Genomic DNA, 19,757 nt, shown 5'->3' on the forward strand with positions numbered 1-19,757 from the left:
CGCCACTAGGTGGCAGGGATATGGCAGAATATACCGCTTCCCTATGGTGCTGCTATCTAGTGATTACTGGCATACGGTAAACTAGTTGGCATTGGCACACTTGCTTATGATAGTTGTACTGTTCAATTATAGATGGCGCAGCCGCACGGTGTAAATAATTTTAAAGTTATAAAAATTATTAGGTATTAACAAAATATTTTGCTATGGTACCTACCTACGAGACTCTAGTGCACGCGTCCGAATCGGGGATGGCCAGTGTTTTGAAAATGAAACTACAGAAATACTGTAAAAAAATATATAATGCAAAATTTGTATTTGTGTATATTTTATTACAGAGTAATATATCTAGACTATTCTAGATGTATTAATTACACAGTAAAATAACATAAAATAACTAAGGAGCTAAGTAAATAGAATACTTGATCATCTAAACACGGTATTTACATGTACACCCTCTCGCTTTGCATTGCCAAAAAAACGTCATAAAACTCATAAGGAAAGAGATCTTCTATTCACTCCCGCCGGCTCGTTCATTCTGGCCTGCATGAGGTTCGTGGGTGTTTTCATCCATTCCTCGGTCACCATAGTTCCCAAGCAGCCTCTGGCCTTTAGGATCGAAGGGTGATTTCAAATGCAACGTAGCTTTATATCTCTTTCCCATCACATCGATCTCATAATCGCCTTCGGTCAGGTATTTGTTCGTGACGACGCCATTTTTGTTAGTGACGTAGCCGATGCCTATTGGCTTGTCTAGGTAGTAGGCGTAGTCGCCTCGTCGGAGATATCCAACCGGTTCGCCGTTCCTGTAGACCGCTTCTTGGCCTAATAGGCAGACCTGGAAGTGTAATTGTAATTGAATAAATTGTATTGATCAGGCACACGTAGGTCGCCATAATACGGCCTGCTGGACCAAATATACCTAAAGCTGCGTACACACTGGGCCAACGAAGGCCAACGAACGGGTTTCGTTGGCCTTCGTTGCTGCAATCTGCCTATTATGTATGATAAATATCCATCGTTGGGATAACCGTTGGCGATCGTTGGGCGTTCGTTGGCCCGGTGTGTACACAGCTTAATAGGTAGATGCAGATCTGATGGGTATCCTTGCAGTATATTGTGTTTAAGGATGGTTTTTCTTAGACTTATCTCAAATGCGAGAACACAGACATTAAAATGAAAAAACCTTAAGGTTTACTAAAACTAACCTGATCGTCCATAGTGAAGAAGGCGTACTTCTTAGCCACGCCCTCAACCCGGGCCCTGGTGACGGCCTCGTTGCCGACGTAGTCGCCGTCCTTGCGGCACGTGAAGCCGAGCCCCGCCTCCACCGGGTTGTCGTCCGAGCGCAGGTCCGCGTTCCATAGGTGGTAGCCTGGTGACAGATGAGGGGTTAATGAAGTGGATTGCCTATACATAGAAAGAGTTTGAATTATAATAATAATTTGCTACCTTAAATCAAATAGCTAAACAGTGTTCTGAACAAGACCGATGAATGATGCCGTGGCATTAAAAGGGATGCCATCTCGGTCTGCGTAGGCCATTACGCTAGGTATATATCGCAATTAGCAAGCCAAACCTTTGAATGAACAGTTACAAGAATAAAAGAGAAGCGTAAGAATATCCCAAATACCACAGTTACCTTGGGGAGCCTAAATAGTCTTTTCTGAGTGACGTATCAACTGTAGGCTGTAAGTTCCTATTATACGCCCGGTGTTCCCTAGGCATTTAGCGATTTGCAACAATTAATATCTCTAAGGTGACAAACGCCAGGCCAGTTCTATTATTAAAATTGTTTCCAACACGATAAAAAGAAGCAGTTACCTTTCTCAGCGCTCAAAGCGGTCAGCGCGCGCCACCCAGAATTATTCAGATTCTTGGCCAATCTTAACGCCTTGTAGACCGACACGGCACTAGCCGACGGCACATGCAACTCCCAGCCCAGCTCGCCGGACCAGGTCACCCTCAGGGCTCGACACGTGTAGGTCTTAGTGTCGGAGGAGTTAGGCGCTTTCGATACGCGAATGCTTTTGTGCGCGTAGAGCGGGAACGCGTCGTTTGACAGGCCGGTGTCGGTGTAGCGCTGCAGGATTCTTTGGCTGTTGAAAGATAATATGGTGGTAATATGTCGGTTTAATTAAATTAGTTAGACACATTGAATAAGGTTTATTTATTTATTTATCTATTAACTGTTAGATATTGGGTAGTTAGGTTGAGGATAAAGTAGTTGACCTACTTCGGAGACGTCATTCGACCAGGGCCTCGAGTGCGAGTTTTTTCACCGTTCGAGAAGCGGTGAGTAAACGTGTTTTTTTATTGCGCGTGAGACACGCCACCTAGCGGTAGTAAGTAGCTGTACTAACTTCTCGATAAGTATTAAAACTCCCAGTTGAGCTACAACCAAGACTACCCGATGACAATGATAGGTAGTCATAATCTGTGTTCACCACAGACTATAATAATAATTCCCCTCACCTGTCCGGCCCCTGCACACTGAGCACGCACAGCTGCTTGGACACGTCGGTGATGGTGGCGCGCAGGCCATGGCTGTGGATGATGCGGCGGAGGTGCGCCATCGTGTGGTTGGCGCTGAAGCCGGCTGTCACCACGTAGTAGCCGCGACCCTGGGAACATTGTAAATGTACATTAGCTGGAGTAAGGCAAGGTGTAACAAAAGTTTACGACGCGCTCGCTCACGAAAGTATATAAGAATGGATAGTTTTTTTTCTCTTTTACGACTAAAAGGGTGTTGCAATTTTGTTAATTTTTGAGCAGGGTGCTGACACCTACGATTAACATATAGGCTGCTTTTATCCCAGATTATCCACTTGAAAAGTCTTGAGGGCGAAGCCTAGCTTACGGTCTAATTATGAAGATGCTTCATACCTTGAAGATGGGCTCGTGCAGCTGGCCGCCGCCGCCGTCCAGCACGCTGACCGTCACGTCCGCCTCCACGCCGCCTTTCTCGTTCAGCATCAGCGTGTACACCACTCTGCAATTATATGTAGAACCATAGTTAGGGGGTTGTAATAGATGCCTAAACAGAATTTTCCGCGCCGTTGCCACACGCCAGTGCTTCTTGACGTGTCTAGACAGGGCGACGCCATTGATACGCACTATGACTTACGCCATTGAAGCGCACTATGACTTACGGACGCTATTACAGCTATAATGCACTCCGAGTGCTCTCATAACACGATAAGATTACAGCAATTTTAACTCTTGAAATGGACTGCACGTAAGCAACGTGATATTGGGATGTCCGACCTCACTTATTAGCTACACTTCGTAGTAAACTACAGTATATCAATCAACATACGTGTCGGCCTTGTTAGTGAGGTCGGCGGTGAAGGCGAGCGCGGCCACGCGCTGCGCGTCCGGCCCCGTCAGGTACAGCTTGCCGTAGTACGACTGGTTGAAGAGGGCGGCACCGTTGCGGCACGCGAGGGCCTCTTGACGTATCTGCCATTACAGAAACATAACAAGTGTAAACAAACAAGTGATTAAGAAAGAATAAGCTATACTGCATTTTTTCATACTTATCATAGAAGGTAAACAATATTATTGCGTCTTTTTATTTTGCCACGACAGCCAATAGTCTTTGATTTATCAACCAACTGCAGTCCGTAAATCAATGTGAGGAGTTTTCGCGTATTTTAAAAAGTCGTAAAACAAAAGAAGAATGACGTCTTGAGGTAACGCGTTTCAAGTTATACTTTTGAACGAAAAACAAAGCTTTTTATATCGAAATTCCTCTGTGAAACCCGGAAAAGACAAGCAAGGAAGGTCCACTCACAATATCATGGTACTTAGAGAAGCCGTACGTGTAGTCCCCCTTCAGCATGTCCTCGTAGCGGCGGTCCAGGTTGCGCGGGTAGTCGTGTGTGCCGCCCCAGTCGTACTGCTGCACTCGCGTCTGGAATATAAATGAAAACATCAACATCATCATCACAGAATTCCCGTCTTCTTCCACTGAACGAGTAAGTAGGAGTTAATTGTAATGGTATTTGAAACCATCTTCAAACCAGGGTTGTTATTCCTCTTACTAGCACATCTTATATTAGTGCCGCCATTTTAGATTCGTTTCTTTATTGGCACAGGTTATTTTTCCTAACAAGCTTTTCCGTGCCAGATGCATAAGGATTGATAAAAATAGACTCTCTCTTGACTCTTGCATACAATACAGCTAATGATAGGAGACTAACGGTGCCAGTCGTAAAACAAATAAACGTCGACAGCTGAAAACAATCACTGTACGTAGGTTGTAGTCACTGTGGTTTTGTAAGAAGTCGACAAGCGAAACCCACCTTCTCCCCCGGCAAGAAGAGCCCCGGGCGCTCCCAGCCGGCGCGGCTCTGCATGCAAGCTCCATCCTCCACCAGCTCCTGATGCAGAGCGTCGTGACTGACGTCCCTCCCGGCCAGAGGCTCGTCGTGCGGGAACACCAGCGAGTAGTTCTTGGCATACGCCTCGTGGCTGCTCTCGCGCACCCAGTGCGGGCGCGACGTCTGGGCGGCGGTGAAGCGACGGATGTCGAAGGTGAACATGTTGTAGTGTGGCCTAGAATGGGAGGGAGGGAAGGGTTATATTCATCATGACTGTCGAAGTCTACAGGTCGAAGCCGGGGAGTGTGGTGGCGACGCGACGCCATATTACCGCTGGGACTTGTTATCTGACATGGAATTCAAAATAGGATGCCACATTCAATTCTCCCAGCAGACTGCCTGGCCCTATTTTCAATAAATCTGATCTCTTAGTAGGTTCATCAACATTAATCGATCAAGTCTGCGATAGGTAAGCAACTGTACCTAATTATGGTAAGAAGTTTTGTATTTCATCAACTAGTATGTAGTTAATTTTTATATCGATAGGAGTTTGACGTCACCACAAGAAGTTCATAATGTTATCGGCATTTGTAGCATTCCGAACGAACAATAACAAATAAACAAAGGAGAGGTTAAAATTATTCAAGAACATATTTTTATAACGAGCCCCCGTAGGTATCTATAGATATAGTATTTTTTATAGATTTACCTTCCGCTAACGATCCATTCAGCTAATTGGATGCCGCATCCAGCGGAGAACATTATCCCGGCTGAGTTGTAGCCACAGTTGTGATACAAACCTGTAAAATTAACGATAATAACACATATGATAAAAGATCGAATTTGTATCTATTAATTATGAGTCTTAGGACCCATGTCATCGAATTTAGTGACGGAAGATTTTACTAGAAAATCACTACCCTTTTCAGGAAGATCGCAAAATTTCATCACTATTGTGTAATTATCCGGGTTTTATTCGGGTGTTTGCAATATTACTGGTATTTTAGCGATTATTAACCATCTAAAGCTGATGCGGATGCGTCATTCGGCTCCTTTCATGCACCCGCATCTCCAACCGCACAAAAAAAAATCCTCTAACATGATTTCTACTGCAAAAATACTTTATATACTCAATGACATCACTAACCGAAGATATTCGGGTCCTCGCCCAACAAAGGCTTATGATCAGGCGTGAACGACTCAGGGCCGCATACTGTACTCTTCACTCCCACCTTGGCTAGAGCGGGACAGAGGATCGCCGCGTTGGTGCTGTGCATGCCGAACACGTCCCAGTCCAGGTCGTACAGGTGGAACTGCTGGCTGTCTGATACCTGGGAATGTGATGGATGGTTGAAAAGTGGTGCCTTGTACGGGTGTTAGTTTTAGCAACTTTTTCTTAGCGTGTCGGTGGCACTAGAGCTGGTTTAGGGTTGGTAGCCGTGGTGAATAGATTAGCATCAGCCGCTGACTACCCAGGGTCACTTGGGTAAGCTCTTTTCGCATAGTCCAGTTTTAGCAAATGGCTTACTCAGATGGATCTTTTGTGCATATTATTGAACTGTTGAATTCATTCCCAACACTCTTGACGACAGCGGCGGGTTGGTGGGTTAAGAACTGGACTCATCCGGGATTTTGCAGATGAGCAGGATTCCTCATCGCACAACTCACGCCCGAATGCAGCAATTTAGCCCTCTTTTGGACTACTATACACCGTTTTTGCACGATTACTTATTTACTTATCTATGGGTCTGAAAACCTAAAGAAACCACAATTTCTTCTTTACCTGATCCAACATAATCGGGTTAGGCTCGTACCCGCCCACACTGACGGTCTCGCCAGCCACCTTCAGGTACAAACTCGCGTCGTGGTCCCGTATGTTGGGCCCGCCGCGGACCTCGGGGATTCGGTCCATCACCACGTACGCGTGCTTGAACGGGATTAGTGGGAGCGCGGGGATGCCCGCGAATCTGGCTATGCGGCCGCCCCATGCGCCTGGTGGAGAATGGAGCAGGGGGTTAGATTAGATGGTATGTGAATTTAGAGATTTCAATACGTATTATTTATGTTTTCCTCCTTGTATAAGCGTCGTCGTCATCATCAACTTATAATTGACTAATATTTAGTTTGAGGGGCTACTTTTTTTACTTTTTCTTGACAAAATACGAAAATTCTCAGCAGAACTCCAACCTCGTACCGAAATTAGTTAGGTATTCTGGGACAAAGCGACTTAACTCTCTCCTTAGGTGTGCCGCTATACTTTGTTCTCGTTGTAAATATCTGCATATGGGTGTAAATAAATAAGAATAAAATCTACATCGTTATAATAATAGAATACTCACCTCCACAGTTGACAACACACTTGGTCCTGATGAAGCCCTTGTTGGTGTGCACGCCCGTCACCTCCTTGTTGCCCAGCATGTTGTGAGAGTAGTGGATGTCCAGCACCGGCGTGTCTTCGTACACCTGCGAACACAGATATAGACATAGACACGTCGTTTATTTACTCGCAAAATCCACATCACATTAAAAACAACATCAATAGGTACAGTTATAGTAAGATAATAGTAAGTTATAGGAAAGCAAAGAATGTAACATCATATAACAGTAAGTTAACATATTACAACAATCACACAGAAATTACAGAGATCACTAATTGTGGTGTGTATTGTGCCAGCAAAATGGCTCCTTCTCAGCATGTGCAGTACAGAAATTAGTACAGCGCTGATAATTTTGCAAGAATATCGTTAATAAGTCTTGGTTATTCTTTTATGTATCTCCGCCAATATTGGAAACGCGAATTGATAGTGGTGTATTGAACCCATGACCTCTGGATGTTGAAGCCACCACTAGATTACAATGGCGAGCCTCCTATAGCATATTCAAGAGTAAACAACATACGTAAACTATTACCAAGCTGTAAGTACTTGTTTATATCTATGTAGTTAGTAGCTAATCTCATAATAAACAAAACACTATCTACCATCAAGAAAATAACGACCAACTTACCTTAGCACCCCTCTTCGTAGAAGCTTTCACCAGCGTATTACAGACACTATCAGGCTCAACAGTCCCGTCCTGTCTACAGTACAAGGCCATCTCAAACACGGACGGGTCAAGCAGCGGGAATATCTTCTGAGCATCAGCAGGGCTTAGAACTTCGCTGGGTACGCCCATCGCGTTACCTAGCGTGTGCAAACGCATGTACTCTTGTGTGCGGAGCTGAAATATTTGGGTTTTTGTTAGGATTTATTTATCTAATACTATATTGAAACAGTGAACTGAACTGCAGTTTAAAAAAAAGTATTATGAGGACGATTAGATGCGGAGTGATGATAATGATTAAAAATTAAATATGATAAACATTTGTGTAATCCACAGCATTATTTGTGTCAAATGTGAAAAGAGTAAAGACTAACTTTATAAGCTGCCATGTAAAAGTACTTACATTGCTTCTAGATATAAACAATCCCCCATTGTTGTTCCAGCCTGCGTAATCCTCCGATTCTTCTCCCAAAGTCTCGTACAAAATTCTGGAATCTTCTAGCAGCTTCACTTCTAGGTCGGAAGGCCTTAGGGACCAGACGAAACCTGGAAGGTAAAGATTTTGTTAAGGTTTTAGATAAGGGTGGAACGTCACTGGTTATATTCGACCCTGTTCTGTACTGTAGTGATCAGTGTGCAATTTTATCGGTCATTGTCCTGAAAGTCTATGTACCCAGACTCCTGGATACGTATCCTGCTAAAATAATTAGCAAACATCTGCCTTATTGATCGGCATGCGAATGCGGCACACCAAACAGCCAGTGTTTATGCGCCAATCACCATCTGACCATCAAACCACCTTACCAACTAAGTGTGAGGCGCTATTGGTCCGTTGGGCTGTGTGGCGTCGCATGGTCATAAAATATATCTGAAAAACTACGGAACGACGACGCAACACAGCGTAACGCTAAAACATGGAAAACTCTTTGTTTAATCAAAGGAAATACTATGCCGCCGCCGCCGCAATGACGCATCGCAATAATAGGGCCTTTCGCCCTAATGGTCCTAGCCATTATAAGTACGTGTCTACTAATGCCAGTAGGAACAGAAAACTTGTAAATAAACCTACCGGCGGTATGCCATGTGGTCCCGCTGGTGAGCTTCCCTCGCTCCAGCAGCACGGCGCTCACCCCTCGCTTGGTCAGCTGATACAGGGTATTGCATCCTGCTATGCCGCCGCCTGGATAGAAAATTGTGCAGTTAGTTATTAAAGCTCACAGTGTTCTCAGAGATTTGCGATGTTGATACATTGAAATTGAATGTTTTAAATAGGTACATTGCATGAAATATGTTTATGTGATTCTATGTACATTGTACATATATTATGTGAAACTCGTCAATCAAAGGGTTAAAAGGCACTCAAAAATCTATTGTGACACAGTGATTGTTATGATAAAAACATGCACTTACCAACTATAACAACATCAGCCGATGAAACAACTTCGGAGTCCGAAGCTAAGAACCTTCTTTGAAATCCATATCTCAAGTTATTCACTGACTTGAACTTCGCACTGCCACTTTTTACTGCTCTCAACATTGTAACAACAAATTAGGAACTAAAACAACAAGAATAACTGCACAAGGGATCACTACAAAACCATTATTTACAAAAAACTAATAAATTTTACGGTATGAATAATTGGAGTAAAGAGTGGAGGGTATGTAATCACTTTTTATACTGATGATAAAGAGGCAGCGCCTATTATTTAGCATTACCCATTTGTTTATCTCAAAGGTCACATAGGTTTCGCTATCATTGTTGTTGTTTATTAGACAAGGCAATCGTCGTCGTGTCAACTGAGTGACTTGAACTTTGCGAATCCGATATTTTGGAGGGTACCACGCCTATCTACTTTTTGCATTTTCTATTGTGTATATGGCTACCCGATATAGACAATATTACAGCTACCTACTTAAGTAAGAGGTAGCTGTATAGCATAGCAACGTTCCAATATAGTAAAAGCTAGCTAACACTACATTGCATCCTCAAAACTGAAGAACACATTGCTGTTCAACAAAAGATAAATTAGGATATAAATGAAACTTCATATTATTTTAAACATTAATTCAGTACATTTATTATTCTCCGTATAACTATATTTTTTGGCATATTTACAAGATAAATGCTTTACAATTTTAACTCATGGTCGATATTTTATGGTAGTTATTATAATGTAGTTAGGTATAATTTATCTTAAAAACATAATTGAACAAGTCTTATCTTTATCACTATTGCAAGTTATTGGAAAAAGGCATATAATATCATGTATTATGTGAACAAACATAATATATATTATTTATGGTATTTCTTTTCAATATTTACAAATCTATTATTTTATTTAAAGTTATAATAGCTAAAGTTTCTCGTAATAACTAAACTTGTTGTAAACTTAATAATACTTAATATAACAAAACATAGGCAAATAACTATGTTATAAGTAGTGTAACTAATAAGAGTCGTTAGTATAATAATATAACTCAGTGCAGATAACATACAAAATAGCTGGGAATGGAGTTAGCCTGTGAAAGCTTATTGTAGGTGGCAGCACCAAAACTGTGGTTCTTTTTATTAGTGCATTGCATTCAATGCATGACTCGGGAACGCTCAAGTTCCGCGAACAACTACATGCCTCTGTTTAATCACATTCTTACATTGTATAGTAACAATACTTCATACACTGAGAGGGCTGACGACTGGTCCTATATGGCTCATCAATGAAAACTATTGGAAAGAGGTTCTCGTCTCGACCGGGCATGCGGACAAAACGACGACCAATCATATGTGTCAGTGTGCGCCGATTGCGATTTGTCTACTATTCATCTGAATGGCCGTGCGACCAGCAACAGAGTCTATGGCGCAGTGCTCAGTTGTACTACACATGTATTTTATAAACCAATATCAATCTGCCCACTTACTACTAATGACAACACGTGGTGCGGGCTAGCGCCGCGCGGCGGGGTCAGCGCGAGTCTGGCCGCGCGCGCCGCGTGCTCGCCCGCCGCCGCCGCCACCGCCGCCTCTAGTTGTGACTTCGCTTCTAGTTCCAGGGCGACCAGCTTTAGTATGAAGTATTGTTAATCTACTAATCATCGTGATCTTAATGGCCGCGCCACCAGCGACAGACGCATAAGGAGCAGCGCTCAGGTGTACTAATATGTATCTTATTAGCCGTTGATATCCAGCCACTTACTACTAATCTTACACTAGTCCAGTTCTTCACACGTGGTGCGGGCTGGCGCCGCGCGGCGGGGTTAGCGCGAGTCTGGCCGCGCGCGCCGCGTGCTCGCCCGCCGCCGCCGCCACCGCCGCCTCCAGTTGCGCTCGTAATGCGACCAACTCTCGCGTGCGCTGGTATATCGGGTCCTGGGAGGGGAAATAATATAATGTAAGGTAGGTATTTAATTGACACCATAAATAGCACACACAAAGAGACAGGATGGCGGCTAGATAAGTAGATTGTAGATAAGAATAAAAATGACGCCTTGAACTTGGCTCTTATTTTACATTTATGTTTTTGATGGGATTATACGTGGGTGGTCTGAAAAGTTTCCGACCTAACATAGATACAAGATTTTTTTTCTTAAAATTTATTTATATTCTTCTACATAGCCTGTGAAACAGTAATTAGGCGGCACCAAAACACGGATTTAGTGCGCCTAAACTGCGCCAACAGAGCATTGGAAATGTTCATTCGAACACGTCTTTGGTCTGAAGTTAGCAAACGCGGCAGTCAACGCGCGGACAGCCTTCTCATGCCTAAATCTTGATTTAATATGTGATAAACACGTTTCCTGGACATTTTCATTGCCTCTGCTATCTCTCTCACTTTAATTCGGTGGTCGTCTAACACCATTTGGAGAACTTTAGCGATGTTATCGTCAGTAGTTACAGTTTTTGGACGTCCCGAATGTTCATCATCTCCGAAGCTCTTAAAGCCACGTTTAAATTCGGCTGCCCAAAATTTTACAGTGGTAAATGACGGTGAAGAGTCCCCGTACACAGAATCTAACTCATCTTTGATTTGCGTAGGGGTATTCCCTTTCAAAAACCAATATTTTTAGACAGCTCGATACTCGATTTTTTCAATTTTCACAGAAATGCTCACATCGACTCACTCAAACGACTGTAAAATAAAAACCACGCGTCAAAAATGGCTGAAACTTTGAAGTGTTGCTGTCAAAAGATGCACAGTTACATTCCCTGACTTTAAGAATAAGAATAAGAATAGAGGCAGATCACGTTTTACCTCTCAGCATGCTATTTTCTTTTCCATAGTTTTTACAGAAGGTCGATGCAGTAGTGAGTTAAGTTATAAACGATTTATTTGGGTGAGTAGTACTATTATAAAACTAATCTCTTCCTGCATACCTGTTGCCTCATAGTGGGGTTCCACCGGCAGTAGAGCGGCTTCCACAGCGTGATCAACCTCAGTGAGGCCACCGGCACCAGCACGGCCTGCGGGCGCCGCCCCGGCACTACCTAGTACCATAGACTAATAGTACTTACATCCGCCGGACTGGATTACAATCCCGCATTACATAGTAGTATTGTCAAAGGGGCAGACCATGGCTCTTGACTGACATGGTGATTTGAACCTACATATTTTTTTAGAGCTATTTGTTTTTGGGTACTAATAAAACGAAGCTCTCCCTGCATACCTGTTGCCGCATAGTAGGGTTCCACCGGCAGTACAACGGCTTCCACAGCGTGATCAGCCTCAATGACGCCACCGGAACCAACACGGCTTGAGGTCGCCCGCCGCCGCCGCCGCCGCCCCAGTAGAGAGGGTTGAGGTACAGCTGTGGGCAGCTGTTGATGTACGACCAGAGGGATACCGTCTTCGTCTTCAGTTCTGGAAGAAAGGGAGGATTTGAAAACGGCTGGTGGTTTGTTTTGATGGTTACATTAATTGGGATAATACGAGTGAAAACTAGCCGGCTCTTATTTCATTGTAATTTACGTCGGTAGGATACGAAATAACGCTCTCAATGGAAATAATATGATTTATATTTGAACGTAACTATTACATTTAATACAAAGGTTTTTAAACTCCATATTCCCTATTTTTCTAAATTACCGTTCTCACTGAAAACAAAAACCAATACTTGCGTTTAACACCCATAAATGTCAACGTCCATCTCAAAATTATGTACAATAGGCGCACACCCTTAGTGGACAAAACCATACCGACAGCTAGTCAAACAACCAACCTTCCTTAACCCTATCCCGCTCCGTATGACAAAGAAACGTCCCGAAGCGGCACGAGTACAGGTGGTCCAGCACGGTGAGCAGCAGCCGCTCGTTGAACTCGAAGGCGGCGGGGAACTGCTGCTGCAGCTGCCACACGCAGTCCAGCCACTGCAGGAACACGGCGGGCAGGCCGAGTGCCGCCAGTGCTTGTTTACTAACTACTAGCTGGCCCGGCGAAATTCATACCGCCTATTACCTTACCCTAAACGACACTACCCTACGCTACACTACCCTACGCTACGCTACCCTACGCTACGCTACCCTATTCTACTCTACCCTACCCATCTTACCTTTTAAACCTTCCTACAATCCTCCTTTGGCTGTTTTAAACAGCATACCGATTTGATCACGCTCGTGGGATGGCACGCCATTATCCCGCGTCTCGCGTGCATATTCCACGTGTTATAATAAATACTTGTATGAACGTATGCGGGATAATCCCGCGTGCGTAATCAAATCCGCATGCTTTATCCAAATAGGTAATAACCTTAGCGACAGCTTGTCAAACAACCTACCTTCCTTAACCCTCTCCCGCTCCGTGTTACACAGGAAGGTGCCGAAGCGGCACGAGTACAGGTGGTCCAGCACGGTGAGCAGCAGCCGCTCGTTGAACTCGAAGGCGGCGGGGAACTGCTGCTGCAGCTGCCACACGCAGTCCAGCCACTGCAGGAACACGGCGGGCAGGCCGAGTGCCGCGAGTGCTTGTTTACTAACTATTTGTGTAACTTAACTATCACAGTATACGGCCAAACTTCAAGGTTGTTATGTGTTTTACTGGAAATTTGCGCTCTTACTCTAAACAAAAACCGATATTTGCGTTCAATACTCACTTGTCAACGCCCATCTCACTTTTAGGCTGTTTTTAACAGCGTGCGGGATTTGATCACGCACGCCAGATTACCCGCTCGCTTTTATACAATTTCGTCATTGTAACGCGTGGAATATGCACACGAGACGCGGGAATATGGCGTGCCATCCCGAGTACGTGATGAAATCCGCATGCATTCAAGTATTCATTGTAACGAGTGCATATTCCATGCGTTACAATGAATACTTGTATGAACGCGTGCGGGGCAATCCCGCGTGCTTGTTCAAATCCGCATGCTTTATCCAAATAGGTAACCTTAGCGACAGCGTGTCAAACAACTAACCTTCCTTAACCCGCTCCCGCTCCGTATTACACAGGAAGGTGCCGAAGCGGCACGAGTACAGGTGGTCCAGCACGGTGAGCAGCAGCCGCTCGTTGAACTCGAAGGCGGCGGGGAACTGCTGCTGCAGCTGCCACACGCAGTCCAGCCACTGCAGGAACACGGCGGGCAGGCCGAGTGCCGCGAGTGCTTGTTTACTAACTACTAGCTGGCCCGGCGAAATTCATACCGCCTATTACCTTACCCTACACGACACTACCCTACGCTAAACTACCCTACGCTACGCTACCCTACGCTACGCTATCCTACGCTACGCTACCCTACGCTACGCTACCCTACGCTACGCTACCCTACGCTACGCTACCCTATTCTACTCTACCCTACCCATCTTACCTTTTAAACCTTCCTACAATCCTCCTTTGGCTGTTTTAAACAGCATGCGGATTTGATAACGCACGCGGGACGGCTCGCCATTATCCCGCGTCTCGCGTGCATATTCCACGCGTTACAATGAATACTTGTATGAACGCTTGCGGGGCAATACCGCGTGATCAAATCCGCATGCTTTATCCAAATAGGTAACCTTAGTGACAGCATGTCAAATAACCAACCTTCCTTCACCCTCTCCCGCTCCGTATTACACAGGAAGGTGCCGAAGCGGCACGAGTACAGGTGGTCCAGCACGGTGAGCAGCAGCCGCTCGTTGAACTCGAAGGCGGCGGGGAACTGCTGCTGCAGCTGCTACTATTCATGTAACTTAACTATCACAGTATACTGCCAAACTAGATTTTTTGGAATTTTGCGCTCTTACTCTAAACGAAAACCTGTATTTGCATTCAACACTCACGTGTTAACGCCGATCTCACGTTTAGGCTGTTTTTAACAGCGTGCGGGATTCATCACGCATGCATCATTGCCCCGCACGCGGTCATACGTATGACAGAATACAAATGACGCGGGAAAATGGCGGCCATCCCGCGTGCGTAATGAAATCCGCATGCTGTTAAAAACTACCTTTATCCAAATAACCTTAGCTAGCGACAGCTTGTCAAACAACCTATCCACATAACCTTAGCTATAGCTTATCAAACAACCTACCTTCCTTAACCCTCTCCCGCTCCGTGTTACACAGGAAGGTGCCGAAGCGGCACGAGTACAGGTGGTCCAGCACGGTGAGCAGCAGCCGCTCGTTGAACTCGAAGGCGGCGGGGAACTGCTGCTGCAGCTGCCACACGCAGTCCAGCCACTGCAGGAAGACAGGGGAGCGATCCGCGTCGGAGTGGCGCTCGTCGCCGTGTCCGATGCGCTGAGAATGAAAAAAAGAATTTAATAAATCTACGGCCAGTATACGCATAGTAGAAGGATGGAAGCGCCTGGTGTCAGCCCCAGACTCCTCATATACGCCACTAAAGTAGCGCCCACCACTAATCCTCGGCCTTCCTCATCTAGTTACTACCTGTCTCAAACGGCGACCACTACGTCTATTCGTGGTCTTCATTCAAGAACCCCAATCGTTATCAGTTCTTCGGCTCCTATAATCATGTCATAAAACACAGCAATCTGGAATGGCTTGTCAAATTCCACCACGGCCCTAAACCAGCTGGTTCAGCGAGCAGTGTGTAGCGTGGGACGCCACTTACCAGCTGGAACTTGTGTCCGAACGAGAGCCACTCCTTCTCGAGCAGCAGCTGGAAGCCGCGCAGCGTGCGGTAGAAGGGGTCCAGCATGAGCATCGCCAGCGCCGTGAGCTGCGCCGTGCGGTCCCACCCGTCCGAGCAGTGCACCAGCACTGATGTCTTGTGGTTCTCCACCTGATACAGAAAGTATAAATAAATACATTTCTTAAATATTAAATCGAGATTTAACACTAAATCTAGATTTAAGAAACGTCAATCTATACAAAATTTGACACTAAATCGAGATTTAACAGTAAATCTAGATTTAATATGTTGGTGCAAGTGGCCCTTATTGTCTATACTTACATGGTTGAGTAAATAAACTAATTTTAATTTTTGATGTTGGTATTGCTTTTTCGCACAAGAACATGATACGATAATCTTCCTCCAACAGCCGTCGAGTGCTGGACATGGATCTCTCAGAAATAAATCTTCAGTTTTGCTAATCTAACCAATACCGGAACCCTGACGGTACTGAAACAATGCTACAAAACAAGTTTTATTACCTTATCTACGATGCGAACAGCACCAGCCAAAATGCATTTTATGTGTTTCAGCCAACAGCTGGCCTCTATACCACTGAACCATCTGAAAGAATAAGCATACAGTTAATTAATTATAACAATAATATTGTATCTGAAGACGCTAGAATGGGCAAGAGCATACGGCTCTATGGAAAACCAATGTGATTGGTATAATTTGCACTAATAAAGAACGAATCTAAAATGGCGGTCTTAGATACTATTCTATGATAGTTCGGACAGCGTGAAAAAGAGCGGTTGCATTGCATCCTGTCTTATCCATATGCCAAATAGCATGTGGGAGTAAAATTAAATGATTATAGTCTCTTTATTGGCACAGCCAATATTATAAATGCATTTGGATAAAAAACTAATGTAATTACCTAATTCTATCTGTATTGGAATTTGAAGTATGCAAATGCTTACTTATTTTGGTCAATCTGTGGGAAACAAAGTTCCTTTAGCTTTCGTAGACTTTCCCTCATTACGTGGATGTTGTGAATGTCGAGGAACACCAGCTCGGCATTCTGATAGGCATCCTCAGACTCGTATCTGCAAATTAATATTAAATTTAATTAGATAACGATACCGATATAAGGTCAGGTTATATGAAGTAGGAGTCCTTGGTAGAGATCTATTTCCACCATTTGACTAATAATGATAAACGCAACCTTTCTATTAAAAATAACTTTAACTTTTACACACTATTTAAATTATTTATTAATTTAAAAGAAAATTAACCTATTTCTCTCCTGCAAGGAAATAGAATTGTACAACGCATGAGTGCGTGTGCCTTGTTTTATATAAATCAATAAGTTAACACGTACCCGCCCCCTTTAGCCTTGTTAGCGATGGCGTTGGCGCTGGGCCGCGCGTCCATGATGAACAGCTTGTGCGCCTGCGCGTTGGCGTCCATTATCAGCTGGATGTAGCGCTCGTCTTCGCGGCTGCGCTTGCCGCTTACCTGGAGACAAACAGGTGGATGTTTAATGAAGATATTAGGTTGTTAGTAAAAAAACCCATTTCTTCTTGTGTGTGTTATATTAAAAAATATTTGAAAAACTTGAATTTATATTTACATTCAACGGTTATTGCTTTTCTGGGGTAGGTGAATATGACGACGATTGAGTGACGTTTCACCTGTACCGCTGGGCAAACTGAGGCCAATTTACCTGGCCATTTCATTCACCACACTAAGTAACCTCAATCCAGACCTTGTGTTCATCACCGACACGATAAGAAGATTACATTCATACAACGTTACGTTCATCAACATACCCCAACAAGCGGCTGGCTGCACCTCGTAATAGTAGCCTGCGAGCTCGGATGTATCCAGGACAGCACCGGTATGCGCCCCCGGGACCGGAACGCCGCGACGGACCGCAGCAAGTCGTCGTTGGCCGCCGCCGGCACCGCCCACACCGCCGGGTAGCTGTCGCAGACTTCATACTTGTCGTTGATGCGGGTGATGCGCCACATGTCGTTGTTTACACCCTGGGAAGAGTGAGGTTGGGTGTGAAATGTGAGGGATGGAATTACGATTGTTAAGATTTTAATTGGGACCCCAATCACCGAAAAACTGTTTCATTGTGTATCAAAAAGTTGAGGAAGGATTAAAAAGGTAGACAGTACTGGTTCAATGAGGAAGGCCAGTGCCTAAGTGTTGTGATGCTCCTTGAGAATGGCCTAATTAGGCAGCTTTATTGGCTGATAATGATCTTGAAAATAATATTAAGCATCTACTACTAGACGGACTGTTGTATATTAATTTCAATAGAATGTTCATATTTATTTGTAAAACATCTGCAGATTTAACTCACCATTCGCCTGAGCTCCGCAACGGGATCATAAACCTGCCAGCCGTCCTCTGGGAAGGACTCGGAGTAGCTGAATGCGAATAGGGGTTGTCGGTGAGACAGCGGGAATGCTAGCTGCTGCAGCTTCTCAAAGATTCCGCGCCGAGAATGGTTCTCTTGTCTGTGTGCAAAACGCAGGTTTCGCATGTCCTACAAAAACAGTAATACTTATAAGATGATCAAATATCAGGTAGGTCAGATGTATGGACAAAAGTTTGACTATAATAGTACATACTTATATTATTTACATGAGTAAGAACATACCTTGCAGAATATTTCAATGCCATAAGAGTTTTCTCCTTTGGATGATGCACCACCCACTTTTTCAATGCGAGACACCTGTGAGAATAATATGGAAGGATGTAAAAAAGTATATTAAAATTTGGGAATACATTGGCTATGGCCTAGTGAAGCATGAAATCAAGCTCTGTGTAATACAATTTTAGGAATATACTGCATCAGAATTTGATACTTGATATTTTAACACATAGATTGCAGATTGTGTAGGTAAATACCAGAGATACAAGGTACCATTGGCGCTGAAACCATTTATATTGAGTATCTAAGTTTTAAACCCTTAATAAAAATGCATAAATAAAGATTATAACAATGTTACTTATTTTACTTTAAGGCTTAACTATAAACAAACCCCTGAATTGATAGAGTAAAGCTGGTTTAAAATAGACTTTGTGATACACTTACAAATTTCAACTTATTGACTGACGTAAAAGGTTGAGACTTGTGTGTTTCAAAGCCAATTTTAACCTTGTTGGTAAGTTTAAGAATACAGTCAGTCTAAAGAATATTTTTACAATTAAGAGTTAAATAAATAAATAAAGATCTTACCACTCCAAGGGGTACACTCAAAATGTTGTGTTGCATCGCAATATCTGTGGGCCTGAAGTGTATCTGGTAGTTGGTGACTTTCAGCACCCCGTGAGATGGCCCACTGTATGGGCACAGGTATGTCACATCTTTGGCCACACCCATCACCTTCTCACCATCCAGAAGCTGGATATCACCGAGTACATGAGGCTGTGGAGGACAAATAACCATTTTTATTTACCGAACTATCATCCCAGTAAATATTTATTTATAGCTAACTTTGAACTTTACTTATAACTTGCCTTCGATAAGTCAATATAAACTTTCTTATTTTGCACATGGTTTATAAACAAACAAATATGAATTGATCTACTTTTATTCATTTCTTAAAGTTATCAAATAGTAAACTGTTAGTGAGATCACTGCTGTTTAAATGTTATAGTACTGAACATTACATACAACAAAACCAACCAGGAGTTGAGCAAATAATCAGTGAGGAAGCTACAATATTACTGTTATAATATACATAGGGAATAAATTAATCCGTTTAGGAAACTTACTGAGTCTTGTCCGTGTTTAGAATTTAATGAACTTGATTTAGAATCAGAATCAAGTGAGTCAGAGCTCGCATTTTTTGAAAGAGAAAAATCTGAGTTAAGTAACTCTGAACTGTTATGTTTATCCATTTTATCGTTCAATTAGTAATGTAGATTCGACGAAGTTATATTAATCACTAGTTGCTCAAACATAAAATAAATGTTTATTATTTAAAGAATTTGCGATTATTTTTATTTTCTCATCGGATTCCGCTACAGAGTAACTTATTTAACTTAAGATGTCAAATTTGACAGTTGGTTGACTAAAAAGAACACAGATACAACATGTTACTCAGAAGAAGGACGTGTTCATATTTTCAAAGCAACAGTGATACCAGTGCAAGTTTCTTGATTTTTTTCCCCAACCTAAAAAATACTTTACAAAATTAAACTTCAAATTTTTTTATACAAAATAGGAACATGTGATTTTATCTTTAAATCGTAATTTCCAAACGTATGTAGGTATAAGTTAATAGTTTTAATTACTTTATAGGTAGTTAGGTATACTTCTCCATTATTG

At 43.3% G+C, this 19,757-nt stretch overlaps 2 protein-coding genes across 4 annotated transcripts; both read right to left on the reverse strand.

Annotated features, from left to right (window-relative positions):
• Window positions 1-281: 281 nt before the first annotated feature.
• LOC105381895 (sarcosine dehydrogenase, mitochondrial) lies at window positions 282-8,990 on the reverse strand. Its single transcript, XM_048626008.1, has 16 exons — window positions 8,775-8,990; window positions 8,434-8,544; window positions 7,768-7,910; window positions 7,329-7,541; window positions 6,662-6,785; window positions 6,106-6,314; window positions 5,470-5,653; window positions 5,032-5,122; window positions 4,305-4,557; window positions 3,794-3,913; window positions 3,317-3,459; window positions 2,884-2,989; window positions 2,473-2,621; window positions 1,822-2,096; window positions 1,206-1,372; window positions 282-835 (listed from the first exon to the last, which is right to left on the reverse strand). The coding sequence occupies exons 1-16, from the start codon at window positions 8,899-8,901 to the stop codon at window positions 509-511; spliced, it is 2,742 nt and encodes a 913-aa protein (XP_048481965.1). The 5' UTR covers window positions 8,902-8,990; the 3' UTR covers window positions 282-508.
• A 1,321-nt stretch (window positions 8,991-10,311) lies between these two features.
• Window positions 10,312-19,470, reverse strand: LOC105381058 (myotubularin-related protein 2). 3 transcript variants are annotated; one of them, XM_048626019.1, is made up of 13 exons: window positions 19,202-19,470; window positions 18,663-18,851; window positions 18,081-18,155; window positions 17,781-17,966; window positions 17,239-17,454; window positions 16,788-16,924; window positions 16,387-16,512; window positions 15,946-16,027; window positions 15,404-15,574; window positions 14,977-15,069; window positions 13,767-13,881; window positions 12,024-12,217; window positions 10,312-10,728 (listed from the first exon to the last, which is right to left on the reverse strand). In XM_048626019.1, the coding sequence occupies exons 1-13, from the start codon at window positions 19,325-19,327 to the stop codon at window positions 10,582-10,584; spliced, it is 1,857 nt and encodes a 618-aa protein (XP_048481976.1). In that variant the 5' UTR covers window positions 19,328-19,470; the 3' UTR covers window positions 10,312-10,581. The 3 variants fall into 3 exon arrangements, with proteins under 3 accessions (XP_048481976.1, XP_048481975.1, XP_048481974.1); XM_048626018.1 differs by lacking the exon at window positions 13,767-13,881 and adding an exon at window positions 14,375-14,489 and having other exon boundaries at window positions 10,521-10,728; XM_048626017.1 differs by lacking the exon at window positions 13,767-13,881 and having other exon boundaries at window positions 10,527-10,728; window positions 14,862-15,069.
• Window positions 19,471-19,757: the final 287 nt, after the last annotated feature.

This window comes from Plutella xylostella, chromosome 15 (genome assembly GCF_932276165.1).
Source record: "Plutella xylostella chromosome 15, ilPluXylo3.1, whole genome shotgun sequence".
Taxonomy (NCBI): Eukaryota; Metazoa; Arthropoda; class Insecta; order Lepidoptera; family Plutellidae; genus Plutella; species Plutella xylostella.

Excerpts from the sequence above, each read along its gene's own strand:
- LOC105381895 (XM_048626008.1), bottom strand. The coding sequence starts at position 8,901 with ATGTTGAGAGCAGTAAAAAGTGGCAGTGCGAAGTTCAAGTCAGTGAAT. Across the intron at positions 3,460-3,793 it reads TCTCTAAGTACCATGATATT|ATACGTCAAGAGGCCCTCGC; the intron begins GTGAGTGGACCT and ends CTGTAATGGCAG. Across the intron at positions 2,622-2,883 it reads TGCACGAGCCCATCTTCAAG|GGTCGCGGCTACTACGTGGT; the intron begins GTATGAAGCATC and ends CAATGTTCCCAG.
- LOC105381058 (XM_048626019.1), bottom strand. The coding sequence starts at position 19,327 with ATGGATAAACATAACAGTTCAGAGTTACTTAACTCAGATTTTTCTCTT. Across the intron at positions 13,882-14,976 it reads TGTGGCAGCTGCAGCAGCAG|TTCCCCGCCGCCTTCGAGTT; the intron begins TTCCCCGCCGCC and ends CTGCAGCAGCAG. Across the intron at positions 10,729-12,023 it reads ACCCTACTATGCGGCAACAG|GACCCGATATACCAGCGCAC; the intron begins GTATGCAGGGAG and ends TTCCCCTCCCAG.